Source organism: Stegostoma tigrinum, chromosome 16 (assembly GCF_030684315.1).
Source record: "Stegostoma tigrinum isolate sSteTig4 chromosome 16, sSteTig4.hap1, whole genome shotgun sequence".
NCBI lineage: Eukaryota > Metazoa > Chordata > Chondrichthyes > Orectolobiformes > Stegostomatidae > Stegostoma > Stegostoma tigrinum.
Genome location: NC_081369.1, coordinates 40485594 through 40511546, shown reverse-complemented (window position 1 = coordinate 40511546; position 25953 = coordinate 40485594). Strand labels below are relative to the sequence as shown.

Below are 25953 nucleotides of genomic sequence, written 5' to 3'. Positions count from 1 at the left end.
TTTCACTTTCTCTCTCACATACTACCCACACATGGGTATCCCTCATATTTCTGTTTATAGCTTTGATTGTTATAATTTTATTTTGTCCTCACTGTGCAGAAATATGCCTTGTCTGTGTTTGGCACCTCCTTTGGCTGAGTTCCAGATTTTAGTACGTGAGAATCTTAGTACGTGAGAATGTTTTGCTAGTTAATGCTACAGTGTGTGCATGTTCTACCAGATGATGCTATAAACTCGATGATGTTTTCCAGCCCATGCTGCAGCCTGCTGAAGGTGATCATGACGAAGGAGACAATTACACATTACATGTCATCAGCGGATCAAGCCAACCAGATGCAGCTGAACCTTGTAAGTTCAAATTTGATGTAGACCACTTGTGATGTTGACATGATAATGGTGGCCAATTAGCACAATCAAAACCAAGCATTTAGCACTGGTCAGGGCTGCTGTGTCTTTTTCCCAGTCAGTCAGTATATTTTAAAGAACCTGTTATTGATGTAAGTATAGAATACAGAAAGGAGATTAGCTGATCAATGCATTCCTTGATTCTGGTGAAAATAACAGATGGTGCAGATGACCCAAGTCAATGTGTTTTGGGTGGTTGGCACTGCCAGGGGATCGTAACCTCAGAAAGACTTTAGTCTGCAATGTTGCTGTTGTCAGCACATTTTGTAAATGGTAGTGCAAGTTGGTCACAAACATAAGGTATGTCCTAATTCTGGTTAATTTCCACCAGCAAGCAAACCATTTGGGAAACCAGGTAAGCAAACTCCAGCATTGATCATGAGAAGTCAGCTCTGCTGATTAGGACACTGCAGCTGCATGCTAAAGGATCGATTTCTAAAGCCTCAGAGATAATGGGAACTGCAGATGCTGGAGAATCTGAGATAACACAGTGTGGAGCTGGATGAACACAGCAAGCCAAGCAGCATCTTAGGAGCACAAAAGCTGACGGTTCGGGCCTCGACCCTTCATCAGATGGTCTGGCCTGCTGTGTTCATCCAACTCCACACTTTGTTATCTTGATTTCTAAAGCCTGTTGAGTTTTCACAATTTGAGTGGCATATGATCTCAAGGAGGGAAGGGATAATGTTTAAAGTGGACTCAAAGTCTCATTGGAGGAGATAAATGGACTTTGGTGCATGGGCAAGAAGTTGCTGCAAACTATATCATGTGGCAATGCCTCATCCAACCAGCCAAAATGCTGACTCTGTACATAATACATAAACTAATGCTGAGGATACACAACAGAAGTATGTTAAGAGGGACAGTTGAATCCAGGCTCTAAATCTGACCTAAATAAAAACTGAAAGAACTACGGATGCTATAAATCAGGAACAAAAACAAGGTTGCTGGAAAAGCTCAGCAGGTCTGGCAACATTTGGGAAGAAATAAACACAATTAACATTTTGGGTCCAGTGACCCTTCCTCAGAACTCTAAATCTAACCTTACCCCTTCCCTCAGGGCTCACTCTTCTCTCTGCTCAGAGGTCTATGGCTTTGGGGTTGGTATATTGAGGACAGAAATCAGGCTGGGCCAATTTTATCCTTGTTTTGAGGAACTGTCAGTGATAGCCAGGTACATAAATAGACGTGTACTGGAAGCTACACATGTTAAATCATAGATCCTGTTCTTTGCAGCCAGAAATAATATCTATATGCACTGCATCTCTTTCAACTCAACAAAATTGGCGATAGCTATTCCCTGGTTCATTTCTCAGAGCAATGCACTCCCTTTTAAAGACAGCCACTTTAGACTACAATAACTTTTATTAAATTTTTTCTGTCACACAAATTTGTTGTGATTATTAGCTAATTACTTAAATTTTGTACATTTTCTGTTTTTAATATTTTATTTATGTAATTCAATATCATTAAGGTGGAATTAATTTGCTGTAGTTCATATAATAATCTTTGGCATGTTTGTGGTTTGTATGATCAGTGGATTGCAGTGTTAAGTGGTTCCTGGAAAATCATAGACATTGTTTGTGGGGTTTGCAGTCTGCTCACTTGATGCTATTGCATTATACTTATGGAAAAAAAATGCTGAAGCAACTCTTTTTGGTAACAAATAAGAGATGCAGAATTTACTTACCAGCCTCCAAGAATCATTACAGATTGACAAGCAGTGAGCTACAAGTATTCTACCTTCTAGAAATGAGGGATGACCATGGATCTGAAATTATTTTTCATCACTTTTCCTCTGATTTGTCTGAATTGTTTACTACTATAGTTTAAATAAATTTATATCATCCCAAGTTGATTTTTCTTTTTCATTGCAGTCGGTTACAATACCACATCCAAACCTGTAAAGTCTCAGTCTCCACTCGGTGACCTGGGACATCTCATCATGCAACAAAGTTATATCTGTGCACTGATTGTCATGATGGTAAGTAAAGCCTGGTTCTTTCTGCTGTTTTGACTATGGCATTGCTGAGCTACCAATCTATGATAAAGTATACCATGACTGAAGTTTAAAATCTAACAGAGTCAAATTCCACTCTTCACCTCATCCCCCACTTTGGAAAGCCACTTGTCATCTCTCCCCTCTCTTTACAATTTATTATCCATAATTCCAACGCCAACCCGCCAGAACCTTACTTCCTCAATACCATGAGATTGTGCACAATCTATCATTAGGGCTGAACAGTTTACTGCTTGTCATTGCTAAGCAGGGCGTTCCTGAAAATCCCAGGGTAGCCGGTACTAATATGACATTCTGCCTGCGGCAACACTGGCATGTGTTTGCGTGGTCTCCGGCTTTGTTATGTAATTTTTAAGTTGGTGCTTGCCACAGTACGCTTATTTAGTTTAAGTAGAGGAAATGCAGGCTGGGCGGTTCAGGGTGGAGGAGAGAGGCAGAGCTTGCCTCCGATCCCAATGGCTGCCCCACAGCAATGGGAGCAGTGTTAATTAGGTTAAAGTGATTCCTCTGCTCATAACCAGGGAGGAAGTCCTACTGTAGACCTAGCAGAGTCAGAGTGACACATTAGCTAACTGCTGGGACTACAGCAACTCCAACTGCACTGAGGAGCCTGGGTAAGTGAAAAGGCTGAAATCTTGGTGATGAGGGTGGATGATGGATGGTTTAAAGTTGAGTGGATGACCTGGGGGAGGAGGTTGCTTCCCATGTTCCCAGGTGACCCACAAAGCAGGTTCCTCCTCCATAACCATTGCCCAACACCAACTCATGCACCTAGAATTAAAGACTACCTGCATGAAGGCATTCCCCTTACAGACTGTAAAACACCCGTGGTGGAGAGATAATGACTGGAAGTGATCATTAATTAAAGACCTGATTCGGCCTAAGGACAAGCATCTCGCCTGGGACTGCCACCAAACTCCATAAACCTGCAGACAGGCTTATGGCGTGTGAGACAGCGAAAGGCAGACCACTCTCTGGATTTTACCAGCATCCCTGCTCAGTCACTTTCCAGACCGCCATTTTTGAGCCAATTCTGAAAGTAGTTTAGAATTAAGACTCTTAGTTACATGTGTCATTTCTTTGTAACTTTAAAAGTCTTCTCTTCCTAGGTGTGGAGTATTACATTCCACAGCTGGTTAACTTTTGTCCTTCTAATTTGGGCTTGCCTTATCTGGATTGTGCGAAGTCGACGGCACCTGGCAATGCTGTGTTCTCCATTCATTCTGCTGTATGGGATCATGCTGTGCAGCTTGCAGTATATCTGGGGAATGGACCTGACCGAGGAGCTCCCAACCAAAATTGGGTTTATGGTTCTCACTCAGCTTGGTTTAGTCCATATGGAGCATCACTGTCTACGCCTGGGTGTCATGGTCAGTTTCAAATAAGTCTTAACACTGAAATAGTTTTTTTTTAGAAAGAATTGCTGTGATGCGAATGTACATATGACAGTAACGCTATCAATCTAAAACTGAAATCCCCTTGAGTCCCATTTGTCTCTGTCTTGGCATTTCCTTGAATACCCTTCAAAGCACCAACTACAGTTGAATTAGCAGCAGCAACACAGACTGCCTGGCCTTCCTCTGCTGTTAACTATCTCATTCCAAACACTTACTCTCCAACCACCTTCACTGTTATAAAGACATACAGCATGGAAACAGCCCTGTCGGTCCAACCAGTCTATGCCAAACATAATCCCAAACTAAACTAGTCTCGCCTGCCTGCTTGTCACTGCCAGCTAAACCCTATCTTTCCTTCACCCAACATTTTTCAATGCTCATCACTGGATGGTGATTGGGAGGAGGACAATTTCTTTTCTTCCCCACTAATTCGGCTTCACTGGAGATGATTGCAATGCATAGAGTCACATAGCACTGGAACAGACCCTTCAGTTCAATCTGTCCAAGTAGACCATAATCCCAAATTAAATTAGTCCCACTTGCCTATGCTTGGCCCATATCCCTCCAAGCATTTCTTATTCATGTACTTATCTAAAAGTCTTTTAAACATTGTGATCATAACTGCAGCCACCACTTCTTCTGGAAGCTCATCTGCACGTGAGCTTCTGTCCGTGTAAAAACAACACTTGCCACCCATGTCTTTATTAATTCTTTCTCCTCTAACCTTAAAAAAAAAATCCCCCTTGTCTTGAAATCCTCTACACTAGTGAAAAGACATCTGCCATTCACCTTATCTATACCCCTCATGATTTTATAAACCTCACTAAGGTCACCTCTCAACGTTATATGCTCCGATGAAAAATGTCCCAGCCTATCCAGCTTCTCCTTATTACGCAATATCCTGGTAAATCTCTTCTAAACCCTCTCCAGCTTGATAATATACTTCCTATAACAGAGAGACCAGAACTGGACACAATAATCCAGGAGAGGCCTCACCAATGACCTGTCCAACCTGTGCTTCAGCACAGACCAGGAATCAGCCCTGGACACTGCTGAATTCCATGCTGTAATACCACACCCCATGATACATGTATTTCGTGTGTGTATATTGGTAACCTATGGGCTTATAGTTTTTTTTAACAAAAAGTAGAGCATTTGGCACTTAAAAACCTGCTGGGTGATGTATTTGAACGTCTCATTTTGTATTAAAAATGCAATGTTTTTATACGAATACTTTGACTATCAAATGAGCAGAATTTGGATATAATCAGAAAATAGAAACTTTACTCTGATTTTGAAAGATGTGAACTCTTATTAGCTTGTAAAAAAATATTTTTTCCTTGTCTATCCAATGAATGATTATCTTCTACTGCTGTAGCTGCGAAAACCACCTACTTATATTTTTTAATCACCAGCTTCTGTACACACTCACTTTCTGGCTCTTATTGCGCCAATTTGTAAAAGAGAAATGCTTGAAGCAGAAAGATGTCCCACTGAAAGAAGTGACTGTGGCTGAGGCAGGTGAGTGACAAATAGACTATCAACAAAAACCTTTTATACCCGGTCCATATTAACAAAGCTACTAACGAGTGTTATGATCAACTGGTTAGAAAGGCAGGGTTAGAAAAGGTAATTTAAATTTACATGGTACAGATTGTTTCAAAATCTGGTGCAGCCCTGCATGAAATACTAGGGGATGCCGATAAGCTATGTAAATAATCATTTGATTTCTATTAATAGAAGCTTTTAATTACTTCAACTGACCCAACAGATTCAGATAGAAGGTTAGTTTTCAGACGTTTCATCACCATTCTAGGTAACATCATCAGTGAGCCTCTGACGAAGCGCTGGTGTTATGTCCCGCTTTCTATTTATCTGGTTAGGTTTCCTTGGGTTGCTGATGTCATTTCCTGTTCTTTTTCTCAGGGGATGGTAGATTGGCTCCAAGTCAATGTGTTTGTTGATGGAATTCCGGTTGGAATGCCATGCTTCTAGGAATTCTCGTGCATGTCTCTGTTTGGCTTGTCCTAGGATGGATGTGTTGTCCCAATCAAAGTGGTGTCCTTCCTTATCTGTATGTAAGGATACGAGTGATAGTGGGTCATGTCGTTTTGTGGCTAGTTGATGTTCATGTATCCTGGTGGCTAGCTTCCTGCCAGTTTGTCCAATGTAGTGTTTGTCACAGTTCTTGCAAGGTATTTTGGAGATGACGTTCGTTTTATTTGTTGTCTGTATAGGGTCTTTTAAGTTCAAGTGTCTTTTAAGTGTTGTACAACACATACGGACCAAATACTGAACTACAGGAGCAAACATCCCAACACCCACAAACAAAGCTGCATTAGAACATTATTCCAACGAGCCACCGCACGCTGCAGCGCAAAGGAACTACGCAGAGCAGAGGAAAATCACCGATACAGCGTATTCAAAAAGAATGGGTACCCTGTGAACACAGTCCGCCGATTTCTCAGCAACAAACCCAAACAAACAGACAAAACGGGCTCAGAAACCATAACCATTCTCCCCTACATCAAAGACATTTCCAAAATGACTGCCAGACTACTCGGACCCCTTGGCATCAGGGTAGCCCACAAACCCACTAACACACTAAAACAGCAGCTAATGAACTTAAAAGACCCTATACAGACAACAAATAAAACGAGCGTCATCTACAAAATACCTTACAAGAACTGTGACAAACACTACATTGGACAAACTGGCAGGAAGCTAGCCACCAGGATACATGAACATCAACTAGCCACAAAACGACATGACCCACTATCACTCGTATCCTTACATACAGATAAGGAAGGACACCACTTTGATTGGGACAACACATCCATCCTAGGACAAGCCAAACAGAGACATGCACGAGAATTCCTAGAAGCATGGCATTCCAACCGGAATTCCATCAACAAACACATTGACTTGGAGCCAATCTACCATCCCCTGAGAAAAAGAACAGGAAATGACATCAGCAACCCAAGGAAACCTAACCAGATAAATAGAAAGCGGGACATAACACCAGCGCTTCGTCGGAGGCTCACTGATGATGTTACCTAGAATGGTGACGAAACGTCTGAAAACTAACCTTCCAGCTCAGCGAGCAAACTCACATCCAGAACCTCAACCTGAGCTACAAATCTTCTCAAAACTCGCTAGATTCAGATAGATTTGTCCGGTCCTACAGCCTGTCCTATTTTTCTAAATAACCTGTTCGGAGATGTTATTACGCACCTCTGGAACAGGGGGTCTTGAACCTAGGCCTTTCAGTCCAGGGGTAGGAACTCTGCCACTGCACCACAAGAGGGCACCTCAGCCCATGAGCCTGATTTAGAAAATTACTAATTATGGCTAAATGAGACTGTCAGGCACCTGCTGTACCTAACTGTTGTCAGAATTGAAAACATTTTCACCTTCCTGAGCTTGCATAAGCATCAGTACCTGGTCACAAATGATGAGAATTCTGCTCAACTGGCAAAAAGCAAAGGCCTCAGCCAAACTAGCTGTTATACTTCTTTTTAAAAAAAAGTACAAGGCATAAACCTGGCAACAACAAGAAGAAGCTAATGTACATTGGATAATATGTGGAACAAGATTCAGATATTCAGGGGCTTGAAGCTGACAGATATCATGCAAAATCGAAACTGACTGTTTGCAGCCTAGCTGTTTCCAACTTGCAAGTTCATCTTTTTTCATTGATCATGATCATCTTATAACTCAATGTGCTTTAATCTGTTCCCAAAAGATTAATGACCCAAATCTGACACTTTACCTCAATGTGCTTGATCATTACTGGCCACTGACATTTAAAACTGGGGCAAAACACATGACCGAATGATTTTCAATTATTTGCACATGCATGTGAAAAAAATCATTAAAATCAACTTTGGAGGTCAACAAAACTATTAAAATAACAATTACATACAGGGATTTATTTGTATGTGTATTAAGTTTACAAGGGTAGCATCTGGAGTGATGAAGAAAGATCAAAGATGCTGGGGCTTTCTTTGGAAATGAATAATGAGAGGGTTCAGCAGGATGGTTGTGGAAGGAAACTTATGGGACAGTCTGAAACTAGGGGTCATAAGCGCAACATATTTACTTCTACATCTAATAGAGAAATAACAAATTTCTTTCCTAGTGTTTAGAGTATAAAACTCATTTGTGATTGTGGCAAATAGCTTGAATACTCAAAAGGAAATTGGACAAGTCAATGATAGTAAAGGAAATAGAAAAGCAAGCTGCGTGGCTGAGATGACGTAGTCGGAATGGAAGAGTATAAATATCAGCACAGATTAATTAGATTGAATGGTGTGTTTCTGTGTTCTGTAATCATATAATTCGTTGGCACATGTTTCTAGACAGTAAACTTCTGAAGTAATTTTTTAATCTTCTGTAATCAGTGCTTTTTAAAACCCGTTTCCTAACAAGTTGAGCTCAAATCTAGCCACAGTCTTTTTTTTTGTTTATTGTCATATTGAAGAAGAATCACATTATCAAAAGCACAAGTTTCTATTTCCTTTGTGATGAAAATCTGACTTTCTTCAAAGACCGAGATAAAACTCAAAAGTTCAGGAGGAGGTGATCAATCTTGCAGGCCGTCACTAACATTAGGCAGTGTTATAGTTTCAACATCATCTTGATAGTACTGTGATTTTTTTCAGTTTTAATTCTTCAGAAAATGTAGTTTGTGTCTCTTACTCAACTCCCCAATTTATTGACTTTGCAGTTTTATCTTTGGACCATCAAATTATGAACCTACCATAGGTGCATTGTAATCCTTCCCAGGGCTTGGCTCATGCTTCCTACTGCATCAGTGGCAAGTAATTTGCAAAGTTCCAGAAGTACATCCTTTGTAAGTGGTAGATCAAGCAAAGAATTCAACCATGAGGATTAGAATTGAGAGCATACCATCCCAAGCCAAAGGAAAGTTGAAATTAAATTTCTGAACCTTTGGAATTATTTCCCTCAGCTGTAGTTATGTGGCAGTTAAATATCTTCAAGCTTAAGACAGGTAAATGTTTGAATGTTGAAGGATTCAGGGCATTGTGCAGCAACAAACCTCGGCTGTGATCGCATTGAATGGTACATCTGTAAGGATTGAAAGATTCACTCCTGCTCCTATCTTTTATATTCCTACCTGCTTTCAGTTCAACCCAGCTGTACAAACGTTTGAATTCTGCAATGTTCACATTTTCCACTTTTACTCTTTTGCAGGTCGACAGAAGAATGAAGTATTGAAAACACTTGGAGAGCTAATAATGAGTTTTCATGCAAAGTACTGGATTTATGTTTGTGCAGGGATGTTCTTCGTTGTCAGTTTTACTGGAAGAATAGTTGTGTATAAAATAGTTTATATGTTCCTGTTTCTACTTTGCCTCTCATTTTACCAGGTGAGAATGCAATAGTCAAATCCTAGTCAATAGTAACAACAGTAATTCAGTAGTAATTGCCAAATGGGAGATAGTAAAGAAAATATATGGCCATGTAATACATGTAAAATCCCATACACTTGTGTGGCATAAAACATTCAAACAAAGCTTGTGGAGCAACTTGATATGCTTGACTGTAACTAGAGTTGGTCCATTATAGGACAGCATGAAGTGAGATTACTCCCCTATCTTCTAATTTGAAAGTGCACGCTGCTTTAAAAATGTTCTATAAAGGAACTGTTGAATCTGTGACTATGCTAATGTCTTACTTTTCCTGTTCATTTCATAGGTCTGTTACTTTATATGGCGTAAACTGCTGAAGGTATTCTGGTGGTTGGTCGTTGCATATACAATGTTGGTCCTCATTTCTGTTTACACTTTCCAGTTTGCTGAATTCCCACAGTACTGGAAAAATTTTACGGGATTAACAGATGAACAGTATGTGTATTTTTAATTGCGACAGATGCATTTGATTTACTTACATTGGAACAGTAGATATCTGTCAAAAATCAAATCTTGAATAATAAATATTGAAATATTTGCAGAGATGATTTAGTGCACAATATGCTAATTACGTGTATGCACAGAAAGAGAGGAACTCTTAAGGTTTTAAGATTCTTGTCAAATATGTTTGTGGTTCATTCCATGTGTTATGTCGGGCAAACTTAGTAATGATTAAAATAATTCTTTGTTGCACATGGCCAGCTAATAACTATTTATTTTGGAGGCAAGAGGGAGTAGTAAATGAGGTTTCTTTCTGGGCAATATGATCATAATATCTAACAGTGTAATGATGGGACTGAGACCATCTTTTGTGGCAAACTCGCTGAATATACTATAATAGGCAGATCCAGAGTTCTCCAAAGAGTTTGAAAAACCAACTGATTTTATCATTTCCTGAAGATATCAGATTATTCCCATCAACACCAGAGAGCCCTGCCAGTCAATTTATCAATAGATTGGTGGCCATGGCTGAACGAACATTGAGGAGCACTCTAGCAAATGAGGCTGAGTAGCTACAGGATTTTAGCTGGTTAACATCCTGTAAGACCCACTAGGAACCCCAAGTCTGGGGCCCTAAATTTGCCAACTTTTGACTAAGGGTAAGTGGGTTTGTTGTTGTGGAGAGCATATGACAGGCAAATGGTTCCCATCCATGTCAGACTCCAAGATATCCAAAGAAAGAATATCCTCATTATTTAGGTTCTTAATTGTAAACTTAACAGTTGAATATTGTTCTTTCATATTGCAGGTTGGCTGACATGGGATTGGAGCAGTTCAGTGTCAGTGAGCTCTTTTCCAGCATTCTGATCCCTGCCTTTTTCCTGTTGGCCTGTATTCTACAACTGCATTACTTCCACCGTCATTTCATGCAGATTACTGATCTGGAACATGTTCCCATTAAGGAGAAAGGGCCACTGCATAGGTAAGACTCCTACATATCCAGGATAGATGCAAGTTTCATGATATAAATATGTTTAATGAAATCATTCGGGCACCTATTTTGATGTGACATATATAGAACCTCTTCAAATATTTTTATATTTTTCTTGGTTCTTCCAATGATGTACCAACGAACAGAGCTTGCAAAGCTCCTGGAATTTTGATGTAATTGGGTTTACACAGTTACTTAGGTAACCATGAGACTGTTTAAGACAACAGTGGAATTTTTCTCTGGCCTTACTCTGCATGCATATTATAATAAGGATGCATGGATCGTGAGAGTTTGACATTCCCTCATGGTCCCAAGCTTCCCATATTCCAAGCAGATTTACTAATTATTGCACCAGAGATGGTGAATCCTTGCCACAGATTTTTTTTAACATGTATAACATATTCACATTTCAGTTATAGAGCAGTCTGGGACTAAGAAACACTGGAAAACTCAAAATTAACTTCCCCCAGCTGTTTGACTAAATACATTGCAAAACTATGTAATGGAACCTGCATATATGCTGAATTCCTGTTGTGCAAATTTTAATTGTGTGCTCCAATTAGAAGAGCTATCAGCAGCAAAGATAATTGCTTGTCATTTACCAGCATTTAATATCAGAAAATGTTCACAGTCAAAAATATGAGTAACAATTGTGACTTTTAAAAACTTAAACACATAATATTTTTATTATGAGACACCTTTACTCCAGTTGTGACATAACTGTCAGTGTTGTGGTCTTCACAATTTTGCTAGTTTAGAGCTAAAACATAATATGTACAATCTGCTTAGCTGACCTTAGGCACCCCTCAACATGACCCCTAGGCTCAGCCCAACACCAATGCCATTTCTCATGTAGTCTCCTATTTAAGACTGAGCTAAGAATTTCTTTTCTTTCAAAGGGCCATTAATCTTTGGAATTCCTTTCATCAGACAACAGTGGATCTTGAGTTATTGAAGGCTGAGTTGGAAAGATTTTTGATTAGCTACAGTCAAAATAGACAGGAGCAAGACAGAAAAGTAGAGTTGAGCCATAGTCAAATCAGTCATGATCTTATTGAATAGTAGAGCAGGCTTGAAGGCTTGAGTCATGCAATCCGTCTCCTGATTCGCCTGTTTGGCTGGTAACGAAGAATCCCATGTTACAGAGGGCAGACTGGCAGCTGAGGTGGCTGTTTGCTTTCCTGGGTTGTTTTTCTGTTGGGACAGGCGTTATGCTGGATTTTAGATCTTTGATTGTTGTGCCTGTGCAATGTACACCTGCGCATGTGAACTATGCTCTGGACCCAGTTCTCCGTCAGTGTTCAAGTTTGAGTTTTTTAGTTTAAGCAGATCAGAGAGCTGTGAAACTTGTGGGTTGTGGTGTCAGGGTACATAATTAAGGCCCAACCTCAGTGTTGGCCATTAATTCCCAATTTTCTCTCCAGGATATAATTTCGCTTTGCGCGCTCCCATACATGCTCATTCATTGCTCCAATAATGCCAGTCAGACTTCCTCATCCCCTCCCTGCCACCCACGGCTAAGTGATGGCCTGATCTCGATGAATGATCAGACAGCAGTTTTAAATGATTCCCATCAGAATCAAAAATGTACAGTTTCACCTTGGATAAATACGTTTGGTGGTTGTAGTGATTGGACCCAGGTGGATCTAATACACTGCAAGGTCCTTGATTGGGGTTGTTAAGCTGGCCCAACCAGAAGGCCCTGGCTGCCCAATATTAACAGGGGATTTAACTTCTCCTCAGTCCAGGGGAATGACTCTGAGCCAGTTTACCGTGCACAAGTAAACAAAGGGTGACTTGGTGATGATTAACCAGCCTCTATGCAGTTAATTCAGTTGAGGCAGCAGAAAGCAGTATGCACTGAAGAACATTCGCTAGCATCAATCATGTTGGAGATGGGGTAAGCATTTCTGACATTGTGTCTTTATTTGGGAAGCTTGACTCATTTGATCGAAGAATGGGCATACTTTGTGGAAAGAATATAATATTTTTTCTAAGCAAATGATATTAGGGCAGATGAAAAGCAATAAGTAATTCTTCGGAGCGTTTGTGGACCTGCAGCATTTTTAGTTATGAGGGGCTTAACTTTCTCAGAGACGCCAAACACCAAAACCTTCCAAGAGTTGACGGAGTTGGTTAAGGAATATTTCAACGCCAAACCACCTCTAATTCTGAGATGCTATCAATTTTATTCACCCACTAGGGAAATGGGGATATCCATGTCGGGATTTTTTGATGAGGCTACAAAGTCTGGCAGAGGCATGTGATTTTGGTTTACCCTGAAAGAGATGCTGAGAAACCGTTCAGTGTAACGTGGGATTAGTGATGTAACCATACAGAAATGCCTACTGGCTGAAGCCCAACTGGACTTCAAACGGCACTGCAGCTGGCCTTGTCATTAGAAAATGTGGCAAGTGGAGCATGGGAATTACAGGACATCCCAATGGAAGTGGATACCCTCACCTGTCCAACTGAACTTGGGGAATGCTGTTTGAGTGTAGGCAATTGCAGAGCCTCACCAGGCGTATCCTGAGCAGCGGGACCCTAGGTCAACACACAGCGGAACCCCACAACAATGCTGAGCCTCAGCCAAGTGGTTAAACAGTTCATCGGGATCTGGGCTGGTGGGCCATTGTAGTTGCTGCCAGTACGTGGACTGGAGACAGAAAGGGGGCCCTACAAGGCCTGGTCTGAGTAAGAAGTCTCATAGGTTGGTACCCAGGAGACTGCACACCTTGGGGACTTTCTCTACACATGGTTTAGAACAACTAAATTCCTCAGTGATGTCCAAACTGGAGCCAATTAAAATTAATTAAATAATTAATATTAAAATTAATATTCGGTTAAATGGTCACCCAGTTCCCATGGAGGCTGATACCAGCGCAGCTATATCTGTGTTTGCAGAATCTGTCTTTAACAAGATTTACTCGGGGCTCCAACCCTTTCATTTGTGCAAGACCTCAGCCAGACTGAGAACATACACTGGGAACCATTGCAAATTAAGGGTATGATTTCAGTTCTGGTCTCCTGAGAGAAGCAATTGGTGCAGTTACCACTGATGGTAATAGGAGGCTCAGGCCCAAGCCTATTGGGGTGGAATTGTCCAGAAAGATTCACCTTGATTGGCTCAACATTTTTCAATTTGAAAATTGCTGCCTCAGTGAAGTCCTAGTAGAATATCCAGGAGCTTCTCAAGAAGGGCTTGGGACTATCAAAGGGACTAAAGTCATTTCACATGTTGACCAGGAAGCAATTCCACAATTTTGCAAAGGCTGTCCAGTGCCATTTGCCTTGCGGGCAAAAGTAGAGACAGAAATCAGGAGGATGGAGAGTGAAGGAATCATCAAACCAGTGCAGTTTGCAGAATGGGCAGCACCAGTTGTACAGATTGTGAAACATGACACCTCAGTTCAGTTTTGAGGGGATTTTAAGCAAATAGTAAACCACTTCTCTCAGCTGGATAAATACCCGATCCCTCGCATAGAGGACTGGTACACAAAGTTAGTAGCAGGGGGAATGTCCTTTACAAAGCTGGACATGATCCATGCCTACCTACAATTGTGGCTGGGTGAGGAGTCCCAGAAATATGTTACAATTAATGCACATAAGGTTTTATAGCAATACACAAGACTGTCAGTTGGGGTGTCATCAGCCTGTGCCCTTTTCCAGCGGACAATGGAGAACGTTTTACAAAAGCTACCCCCAGTTGCCATTTATCTGGATGACATGCTAATAACAGGGAAGGCCAGTAAAGAGCACATGGAGAACTTGGACACAGTTGCTTATACATTTCTCCCAGGCAGGCGTATGCCGTAAATAGGAAAAACGTGTGATTCAGACCCCCCAAGTGACCTACTTGATTTACAGAATCAACTAAACTGGGTTACACCAGTTGGAAGATACAGACAGGTTGGTCAAAGGAGCCCTGGGCCCCACATCTGTACTGGAGCTTAAGTCTTTCCTTGGGTTGGTGAGAACTTGTAGAAAATTCCTATGATACCTGGCCTCCATTTTGGCACCCTGACACATGCTGTTTTAAAAATAGTCGTAAAGCTAAGACGCAGCTTGAAGGGAACTAATAAAGCAGCTATTGTTATCTCAGGTGTTGGCACACTACGATCTGAAGCAAGAAGTGCTGACATGCGATACCTCACTGCGTGATATCAGAGCAGTGTTGGCTCACTGGTGGCCCAATGGAGAGAAGCACCTGGTAGCGTATGCTTCCTGGGCTTTGACTGATGCTGGATGCCTATATGCCCAGATAGAGAAGGACGGTTTGGCGATTATCTTTGGTGTGAGGAAGTTCCACCACTAACTTTATATAAGGGAATTTGTCATAGTAACAGGTCACAAACCTCTGCTCCGCCTACCGAAGGAAGAAGAGACGGTGCTGGCCATAGCTTCTGGTAGGATTCAGCATTGGGCCCTTATTCTCAGCATGCACAAGTTAGAACACCCTCCAGGAAGCCAAGTGACTAATGTTGGACACCTTGAACCACCTTCTACTGGCAGATACTCCACTGGTGGTGTCTTCCCCTGGAAGAGTCCATTCTGGTTTTAAACTTTCTGGGTACCTCTCTGGTCACTGTGGGCACAAAAATATTCTGTCCTCGTGAAACTGAAACAGCCAGTAGTAATGAGGGGAACAGAAGGACCATCACAAACAGGATTGAAACCTTTCTGGACTCGGTGAGACCAGATCACTGTAGAGGATGGCACATTATTGAGGGTAGTAAGAGTAATTGTCCCAAGTAAAGGTCACCACCAGATACTGGCTGAACTCCAGGAGTTTCCAAGATGAAGGTACTAGCTAGAAGCTATGTCTGTGGCTAGGGTTGGATGCCAACATAGCTGCATTACTGGGGCAATGCCCAAGCACCTAGGACAAAAATTGTCACCAGCGGCAGCCCCACATTTGTGGGAATGGTTGCATAAACCCTGGACTTGATCGCATGTTGACCATGCCGGTCCTTTCATAAACTCAATGTACCTGGTCATTGTGGACGCCCATTCAAAGTGATTGGACGTGTATAAAATTTGTTCAGCAAACTCGGGGATGGCAGTTGAGAAGCTGTGAGCATCGTTCGCGATATACAGACTCCCAGAAGTATTGGTCATGGACAATGGGACGTCATTTACCAGTGGGCAATTTAAGTATTTCCTGAAGTCGAATAGCATTCAGCACGCAAGGGCAGCTCCATGCCAACCATCATCCAATGATCTGGTGGACAGAGTAGTCCAGATGTTGGAGGCAGGTTCACTTGATACCAAACCGTCCCAGTTCCTGTTGGACTATCAGACCACCCCCTCACAGAACTACAGGGGTAGCTCCAGCAGAGTTGTTGATGGGGACAAAACTCTGCATGAGTTTAAACCTGATATTTCCAGACCGGGGTTTCGGGGGGAGGGGGTGGGGGTGGATGGCAGCAGGAATGCCAATGCTAGCCACACTCCCTCTGAGTGAGAGAGACAATTCAGGGGATGACGTTTGGTGCTGGAGCCGTGCAGATGGGTACAAGGCGAGGTTGATGTGAAATCAAGTCCCAGGACTTACAAATCGCAGGAGGGTGAGGCGGTCCTGAACAAACATGTGGATCACCTGACAGCTGTTAATTCACAAATGGAGCAGGAGTAAAACATATACACGGCCCTTCAGCACAGCCAGAAGACCTATCAGAAACCATAGGTTCTCTCCCTCCATCCAGTGTTGAGGAAACTTTGGAGTTTGAGAAGGATACAGCCACGATACCATTACCACCGGAAGAGGAGAAAATTCTTCCAAGATGCTCTGGATGCAAGAAGACGGGCTACAATCTGGTACAAGCTGTTCATGTCATTCTCCAAATCAGAGGAACTGGACCTAGGGAGAAACATTGCAGGAAAAGCTACAAGAGAAAGACCAGGCCTACATCCCCAGACTTGGAGCAGGAGGGATTAGGTGAATGGAGCTAGGTGGACATAGTTGACTATGAGATCCTTGATTGGGGTTGTTAACCTGGGCCAGTCATGGAGCCCTGGCTGACCAATATTAACAGGGGATTTAGAATCTCATCAGTCCAGGGCACTGACTGTGAGCCGGTTGACAACATGGTGTACTGTGCACAAATAAACAAAGGGTAACTTGGTGAGGGATAATGGCCTCTGTGTGCAGTTATTTCAGTGGCTTATAATTGTCCTCCAGCATGGTTCCTACTGGAAAGGTTGCCTTGAAGTTCTTTCACATGATTGCACCATCAAGGAAATGGTTGGCATTTTCATAAGTAGGTTAGCCATATGTGTAGTCAGGTTATACATCAGTTTTCTGGATGTTTGGCAAAGATTTTTAAAAAGGTAGAGTTTGGAACTTGAGTGTAAGAGTTTAGAAGGATGAGGGAGGATCTGATAGACTTTTAAATTTCAAACAGGGCTGGAGAAACTAAATGCAAGGAGAATGTTTCCCCCTGTTGGACAGCCAAGAGCCACAGGTCACAGTCTCAGGATAGGACTGAGATGAGAAACGGTTTCTTCACTCAGAGGGTGACCAGCCTGTGGAATTCTTCATCAAAGATCGCCATGGAGGACAAGTCACTGAATATAATCAAGAAAGAGACAGATAAATTTTTAGATTTTAAAGTCATGAAGGGACTGGGGAGAAAATGGAAATATGGTGTTGAGATAGAGGATCAGCCATTATCATATTGAATGACAGAACTGAATGACCTAGTTTCTTACACTTAGTTTATAGTGTAACAAGATCATTACTTGTGTCAATCCAGATCATTTAGAAAGCTCAGTTCCATTCAAACTTAAGTCCTTTTATTCATATATAATTGAAGCTCGGAGCATTCATCAAATTCCATTGTTTAATCTAATAATATTAATGTAAGTCATTTGATTTTAGTTTAACTTTTGCTTACTTTCTATTAACAGGCTGAAAGAAAGTTTAGCAGAGTCCTCTCACGAGTAAGTGTAATTACGTTACTTCCATATCAATTTTGACATGTTCTTTCTTTCATTGCTGTGTTTTAACTTTAACAAATGTTATTTCACTGGCCTTGTATATCAGCATTGTGGGAACGTGTCTGCTTTTTCTCGCAATGTTTTTTCAACGTTCGTGGGTTAAACAAATGCTGAGAGTTGATGATTGAAACTTGATTCTTACCCTGCCCCTTCTCCTCAGCCTCAGCTTGCAATGACATTGACTTTGCAATGTGACGTACAGAAAAGGCCACATCTGTATCTCAGTCCAACCCGAGCTGCACCATTGTCACAAACCCCATTTTCCAGTTAGTAAATGTAATGGTTGATGCATTGACTTTCAGAGTTGGCTATCTGGCTTAAATAAGTTTGGATAGAAACACAACTTTAACATGAATATCTTATTTCTGCATTATAAATTCTTCCAAAGAATCCTAGCTCTCAGCAGCCAATTCAAAAAGGCCTTAGAAATAGAATGTCACTTTGTTCCTCTATCCATAGATGCTGCCAAACCTGCTGAGTTTCTCTAGCAATTTTTGCTGCATGTTTCAGATTTCCAGCATCTGCTATCTTTTGCTTTTATTAGAAGCAGAACATCTGGAACCTTGTGAAGCCATTTCAGCTGCGTCTGGTCAAGCATGATCAAATGGAGGAGCAGGCTTGAAGGGCTGAATGGCCTAACTGAGCTCCTATCTTCTATATTTGTGGATATCGATCCTCTCTAAAATAGATGCAGTAATACTGACATGCAGTATAACCTTGATATATTTATCACTAACAAAATAATTTTATTGATTGCCTTCACAAGATGTGTTCTGTGGTTGTATATTGTCAAAGTGTTAGCAGTTCAGGTGCATACTGTTCCTTGTTATCTGTAGTAACCAGGTAAGGTAACAGTAACAAGCCACAAACGATATGTGCTATTAACCTCATCAGTCAACGTTCTTATAAATGTAGAGAATAGATTTTATTCATCTGAATAGGTCCTTCCCTAAGACAGGGTACAATCTTTTACATTATTGTAAAAGGGCTAGTTTTATCAGAATATTGAGCAATTCCAGTAACACACAGTTTAGCATTAACACATTGACTGTAATTGCACATGATAGGAAATGATCAGCTCTCACTAAGCTGACCTTTGTGCTGAGTCAACCAATAACATTCATTATCTAGTATCCATGTAAAGAATGGCATCCTTGGTGTGAAATACTGAGTAGCCTCTGGTTCCCATGAGGAAGACTACCTTTGAAGATGCCTGAGACAGAAAGTTAGAAAGAAAATCTTGGAGGAATAAAGAGTTTCTGGTGCACCAGAATTCTTTTCATTTTCTTAGTGCCAAATTTCCCTTCATTCCTGATGACTTTACTATGGAGCAGTTTTCTGGAGCACTGGCCTTCCTTAAATATTTATGTATGATCCCTGATAATATCTGGCTAGTCAACTGTGGTGAGCACTACCTAGCCCTCTCCTGCCCTCACCCAACCTCGACAGTTCAATATTTCCAGCAGAACTGTACATACGATTTATATGTAATAGTTCCTCCTGACTTTCCCTCTGCACAATTCAGAGCACTGGTCAAATTCCACTGAGCAGCTTGAGATCAGTTGTTGAAGATATGGGGCAAATTCAGTACTCTCCTTGTGTGTATGATGTAACTTCTCATTGTGTGAACCTAAAGAGCTGTTAGGGAAATTAGACTTTCTTATCTCTGAACCCAGATAAATGATGACCTGCTTCTTCCTCAGAAATAGAATAAAATAGTAGTAAGGCTCAGTGGAACATTCACATAAAATGAAATAATGTTTGATATTCAGTAAAATGTGGTTTAACAAAGTGATGACACCATCTCTGAAGTGATATTAATATTAACCAAGGCACTTAATTCAACAATTGTTAAAAAAGCAGGTTTTTCCAAACCTATGCGGTTAAAGTTATAGTGCTCCTTTCCTCTTCATGTTAGTTGTATCTGTTTGGTACATATTGCAGTAATATTGATGCACACAGTAAAATGAAGCAGATTAATTTCATGATGTAAATAACAGAAGTACTGAGAACTGAGTTACTTTCAGCTGGTAGCATTTAAGGTCAACCATTCCCATACGTTGAATAATTGAAGAAAGGGAGCATGTAAAATAAGATCATATGACATTGGAGCAGAAACTAGGCCATTCAGCCCACCGAGTCTGCTCCGCCATTCAATCATGGCTGATAAGTTCCTCAATCCCATTCTCCTGCTTTCTCTCTGTAACCCTTGATAATCAAGAACCTATTTATCTCAGTCTTAAATGTACTCAATAACCTGGCCTCCACAGCCTTCTGTGGCAGTGAATTCCATAGATTTACCACTCTCTGGCTGAAGAGGTTTCTCCTTATCTCCATTCTAAAAGGTCTTCCCTTTACTCTAAGGCTGTGGCCTCGGCTCCTAGACTTTCCTACCAATGGAAGCATCTTCCAAACATCACTCTGTCCAGTCCATTCGGTATTCTGAAAGCTTCAATTAGATACCCCACTCATCCTTTTACACTCCAATGAGTACAGCCCCAGAGTCCTCAAAAGTTCCTCATATGTTAAGCTTTCCATTCCTGGGACCATTCTCGTGAACCTCCTCTGAACCCGTTTGAGGACCAGTACATTCTTCCTGAGATATGGGGCCCAAAACTGCACACACTGTTCCAAACGTGGTCTGACCAGAGCCTTATAAAGCCTCAGTAGTACATCCCTGCCTTTATATTCAAGTCCTCTCAAAATAAATGTCAACGTTGCATTTGCCTTCCTAACTGTTGACTCAACCTGCAAGTTTACCTTGAGAGAATCCTGGACTAGAACTTCCAAGTCTCTTTGCAGTTCAGAATTTTCTCCCCATTTAGAAAATAGTCCATGGTTTTATTCTTCTTACCAAAGTGCATGACCTCACACTTTCCCATGTTGTGTTCCATCTGCCACTTCCTAACCTACACTCCTAACCTGTCCGAATCCTTCTGCAGTGTCATGACCTCCTCAAACTACCTGTCCTTCCACCTATCTTTGTATCATCTGCAAACTTAGCCAGAATGTCCACAGTTCCTTCTTCTAGATTGTTAATGTACAAAGTGAAAAGTTGTGGTCCCAATGCTGACACTGCTTGTTACCGCCTGCCAGTTTGAAAAAGACCCCATTATCCCCACTCTCTGCTTTCTGCCAGACAGTCAATCTTCTGTCCATGCTGACACCTTGCTTCTAACGCCATGGGCCCTTATCTTACTCAACAGCCTCCTGTGTGGCACCTTATCAAAGGCCTTTTTGAAGTCCAGGTAGATAACGTAAAAGGTTGAAATGCCTGTCTAAAACGTTTTCTGCTGGATGTAAAGAATTATTGTTCAGTCAGATTGAACTTAATCAGTTTTATATTGTTAGCGAGTTTTGAGAAGATTTGTCGCTCAGGTTGAGTTTCTGGATGTGAATTTGCTAACTGAGCTGGACGGTTAGTTTTCAGACGTTTCGTCACCATTCTAGGTAACATCATCAGTGAGCCTCCGATGAAGCGCTGGTGTTATGTCTCGCTTTCTATTTTGATTGGGACAACACATCCATCCTTGGACAAGCCAAACAGAGACACGCACGAGAATTCCTAGAAGCATGGCATTCCAACCGGAACTCCATCAACAAACACATTGATTTGGAGCCAATCTACCATCCCCTGAGAAAAAGAACAGGAGATGACATCACCAAACACAGGAAATGACATCGCCAAACCAAGGAAACCTAACCAGCTAAATAGAAAGTGGGACATAACACCAGCGCTTCGTCGGAGGCTCACTGATGATGTTACCTAGAATGGTGACAAAACGTCTGAAAACTAACCTTCCAGCTCAGTGAGCAAACTCACATCCAGAGTTTTATATTGTTTCTATGTGACCTTCATTTTGGCTGTGCTTTTGCAACAACAGAAGACCTGCTACTGCATCCCTTCAGAATGGAGCAGCTGAAAACCCAGAGTATGAGGAAAATGATCAACCTGCACCAGAGGACAGCAGATCTGAAGGAGAAAGTATGTCTTTGTATTTGCATGTGAACAATTTGTCCACTTTTAAATCTCTTCTCAAACTTGGTAATCTTATTCGATCCTCTGTGATTCCATGAGTAAATAAGTAATTGATAAAATATTTGAGAATCATTTACTGAAGAACATTTGAAACCTGAAGATAACAAATCTGTTGCCTCACTGTAACACTCAAAAAATGTCTTCTGCTTTTTATATGGCGAATGTTGTCGGATGTCTGGCAGAGAAACCCACATTGTTAGTTGGCTCACTGGTAAGCCATATGTTTGGAAAAGCATTGTCTCACAAATAACAATGAAGCTAATAGCTAGTTAAACTGACCTTGTGTGAAGTACAAGACAACACCTCAACAAAACTAAATTGCCAAATTGCATCTTGAACGCATGCTCTCAGCAGGTGTAAGATCCATAACTTTCTGTATCAGCTGAGTCAGTTACCAGTAGGAAACAATACAAACCTCAGAATTCATCAAAGAAGCTGCTAGAGATTTGGACTCTATACTAAACACCACAATAAGACCATTCTTGTCAAGGATCACCCTTCTTAGTTTAAAAAAAAGGGCAATCACTTGTTTAGAATGCAGGTTAATAGACAGCAAAGAATGATACTTAGCATTTCATTAGTTAAAGCATCACATAATAATGCATGCAGCTCTGTCTTTTTCATGGATCACACAATTTCTCATTTCTCATTTCTTGTCTTCTTTCAGACATCATGACAACATATCCCACCGTGCATACAACACATGGGTATTTTCATCACTAAACTTATGTACAGTAAAATTTGATAACTCCTGTTAGTTGCAGGGATGTGTCAGTGAGGTGAGGCTTAGCAAACTTGAAGATGTTTTACAGACTTCATAACTACAGGGGGTCCCTGATTTACGAATTTCCAACTTACAAATGCTTGTACATGCGAACATGATCCCATTTATGGTGGTAATTTTAAAGACCTGACGTATGAACAGGTCCTGTATTTTCAAGCAGCTGCTTTACGTTATCCAGGGTTCTGACGTATGTACAAACCAACTTGCGATCAGACTCCTGAATGGAACCCATTCGCAACCAGTCTGTAATTTTGTTTTTGCTTCATGACATTCAATGTAGGTTTGATTCTCTTGGGAAGTAACAGAATAAAAACTTCTGAAATAAAATGGCAACGAGGAAATGATTAATGTTGCTCTATTTATTTCCTTTGTTCGGTAAAATTGATATTTTGTCTCATTTGCTTTGGGGCTTGTAGTCCGTTAAACCCCAAAATGCCTATGAGCTCTATACATAAATAGTATAGTTTAACCTTGATCCTTGCTTGTTAATTATTCTTGTAAATCCAAACAGTTTCTCATGAATGTCACTCAAAAATTGTAACTATTTCTAAATTTTATAGAAAGGTCACCTCATCTCGAAAGAAATGATCTTATCACACCAACAATCAGTTAGTTTACATTCAATTTCAATCTTGCTCTGCTTTGTTGCCAGAATGTGATATATTAATAGTGGACTTTCAGTCTAAGCCATAAACTTCATCAAAAAAAGGCTCTTGGGACTACAGATGTTGATTTTTGTTCCCATAAGTTAAAACAAGTGAAAAAAATGTTCCCTAGATTAGAGGAAAATTGCCACTTACTTTAAAAATAGTTCAAGTCCGATTGGTCATGTAATTATTCTATTTACTGCACAATTGCCAAATTTTGTTGTCTTATTGGTCTGGTCTAAAATATGTAGTAAATATTTGTCTTTGAATGACAATTATTATGGTGCAGAAGGAAGTGCGTTGTAATAAAGAGTCAAAAATCAGCGTTGCTCAGAAGGAGCTGGTTAAAACACTAAAGTTAAACTGGTACGAGCTTTTTGGCAAAGAAGTGAAACTCTCAAGACAAGACTTTGGTAGAAACTAGCTACAGCAATCAGAAACTAAGCTGGGAGCTGGTTACCCTGGATTCTGTAGCAGAACAGCTTGTCAACTTCCTACTACATGACCCTTAATGTAAGGGGAATGGAGACTCAAAACTCAAAGTTGCACAGGAAATAAAGACTGGATTTGTGGTCCAGATAGTAAAGAATTTGCCTTCCAATAAATGAGAGGTGTTTTTTTTTGTGTCTTACCTTGCATGGGGCAACTTAAGCTTTCTCTCATAAGGACTGGATGTGTTGGCGATCTGGCATACCATTTTCTGACTGACTACTTGGTCAGTCCAGCAGGCAGACTCTCCAAATGCACCCCAATGTACATAAGGCATACTGATCATGTACTAACCCATCAGTTTTGGCAGGGGTTATGGCTGAGTGCACTGCAAAATGTAATACTGAGATGAGCCATTTGACTGATGTTTCGGATTACAATAATTTGTACCCACCCCTACTTTTTCAAGTAGAATAAACTCTGGGAAGCAATAAGTTTTTACTCTGTCATAAGCTCTTTGAAACCCTCATTTGTGATTTATCATCGCTAGACTTTTCTATCCCAGTACTTCTCTGAACAACCTTCTACATATTGTCACTCAAATCTCAGACACCTGTGCCCTAATTTGGACCAAATGATGTTCACTCATCATCTCAGTGCTGGTTGCTGTCATATTTTTAAAATGCTATTGCTTTATTTTTAAGCCTCTGTCCCCTCATTGCTATCTCTGTAACCTTTGTACAACTCTCAGACGTTTGCGTTCTTCTAAGTCGGCTCTCTTGCACGTTTATGATTTTAATCGATCTACCATTGATAGGTGTACCTTCAGCTGCTAAGGCCTTAGATTCTGCAATTCCACCCCTAAATTTCTTTCCCCTCTTGCTTTATGACATTTCTGAGCCCCTACCACCAATCAAGCTTTTTGCCATCATCCCTAATATTTCCATAGTTGGGTTACTGTCAAACTTAGTTTGATAACAATCCTGAGAAACACATTTGGATATTTTGCCACATTAAAATCCACTATATAAATGCCAGCTATTATTGTTGTAACACTTGGGGTTGACTCGTTATCCAGTCAGTACTCTTGTCATACACATCATAAGCTTGTTTTCCCTTTACAATGGTATTCTTGCAAATTTTCCTGATGATTAAAAGCTTTAATAAAAGGTTTTTAACTTCAGAAATGTTTATTTTAAATTCTGAAATTACATGATGAATCTGTTCAGATTGCTTCTATCTTATTTACGTGATTTAAAATGACAAAGCCTACCAGCCACATACTAATGTCTTTTTTCTGATTGCAGTGGCTTACAGTAAATGGGGCTTAGTGATCGACCGCCTTCTAGTGCTGTTCTTAAAATTCTCCAAGATTCTCAATTGCATCCAAGTCATTATTTGGAGACTTCTTGAGTTGCACATAATGAAACTAGTGGCTCTATTCAGTGTGTGGGTGGCAGTAAAAGAGGTATGAATCCCTAACGTAAAGATTATTGTACGGTTACAACTTAAGTTATGTTGTAAGAAATTTTCTCATGTTTCGTTCTTGCAGGTAAATGCAAATTTTTTGAGTCTTTTTCTATTTTCAATAAAATGAAAGCAAATATTGAGTTTGATCAGGTGCTTGGAAGTGGTTTCAATGAAGCAGAACTGCCAATAAACATAACAATCCCACATTAAACTGTTTGCTCTATTCTAAATGAGGAATTTTGGAATATCTTGTGTTGTGAAATTGGATAACATTTTTGTGACTTTAGTGAGTATGTGAAGGGCATAGATCAAGTGAATAGACCAGATTGTTTCCCCGGGGTGGGGGAATCTAAAACTAGAGGGCATTGATTCAAGGTGAGAGGGGAAAGATTTAAAAGGGCTCCAAGGGGAAACATGCAGAGGGTGGGATGTGTATGGAATGAGCTATCAGATGAAGTGGTGGAGGCTTGGACAATTACAGCCTTTAAAAGGCAGCTGGATGGGTGCATGCATAGAAAGGGTTTAGAGGGATATGAGCCAAATGGGAAATGGGACTAGACTTATTTAAGATATCTGTCAGCATGGATAAGAAGGACCACAGGGTCTGTTTCAATGCTGTTCATATCTAGAACTCTATATTGTCCCAAAAACTTATAAAATTATCCATATTTTCTTAATTTTTCCCGATTGTTTTTCCAGCCATCGGTCATGAATTTTCTGTTTGTTGTTCTTTGGGCTTTTGCTATGCCGTATACCAAGTTCCGTCCAATGGCTTCCTGCATTTCTACTTTATGGGCTTGCATCATCATTGTCTGTAAGATGCTGTATCAACTGAAGATTGTAAATCCAACTGAATACTCCAGCAACTGCACAGCGGTAGGAATTATTTTCTCTCT

The 25953-nt window shown here is 40.7% G+C and overlaps 1 protein-coding gene across 5 annotated transcripts in view; it reads left to right on the top strand.

The window, feature by feature from the left end:
• The window catches only part of piezo1 (piezo-type mechanosensitive ion channel component 1), a 337749-nt gene that overhangs the window by 219727 nt on the left and 92069 nt on the right, over nt 1-25953 (top strand). For all 5 annotated transcript variants that reach the window (XR_009446804.1, XR_009446805.1, XM_059651724.1 and 2 more), the window contains exons 10-20: nt 252-348; nt 2283-2389; nt 3535-3795; nt 5238-5343; nt 9040-9215; nt 9544-9692; nt 10507-10680; nt 17599-17631; nt 21573-21673; nt 24895-25055; nt 25757-25933. Coding sequence is in view for 3 of the 5 variants with exons in the window: in XM_059651724.1 (XP_059507707.1) it covers nt 252-348; nt 2283-2389; nt 3535-3795; nt 5238-5343; nt 9040-9215; nt 9544-9692; nt 10507-10680; nt 17599-17631; nt 21573-21673; nt 24895-25055; nt 25757-25933 (1542 nt within the window). In the remaining 2 variants the exon portion in view is untranslated. The remainder of the gene's footprint in view (nt 1-251; nt 349-2282; nt 2390-3534; nt 3796-5237; nt 5344-9039; nt 9216-9543; nt 9693-10506; nt 10681-17598; nt 17632-21572; nt 21674-24894; nt 25056-25756; nt 25934-25953) is intronic.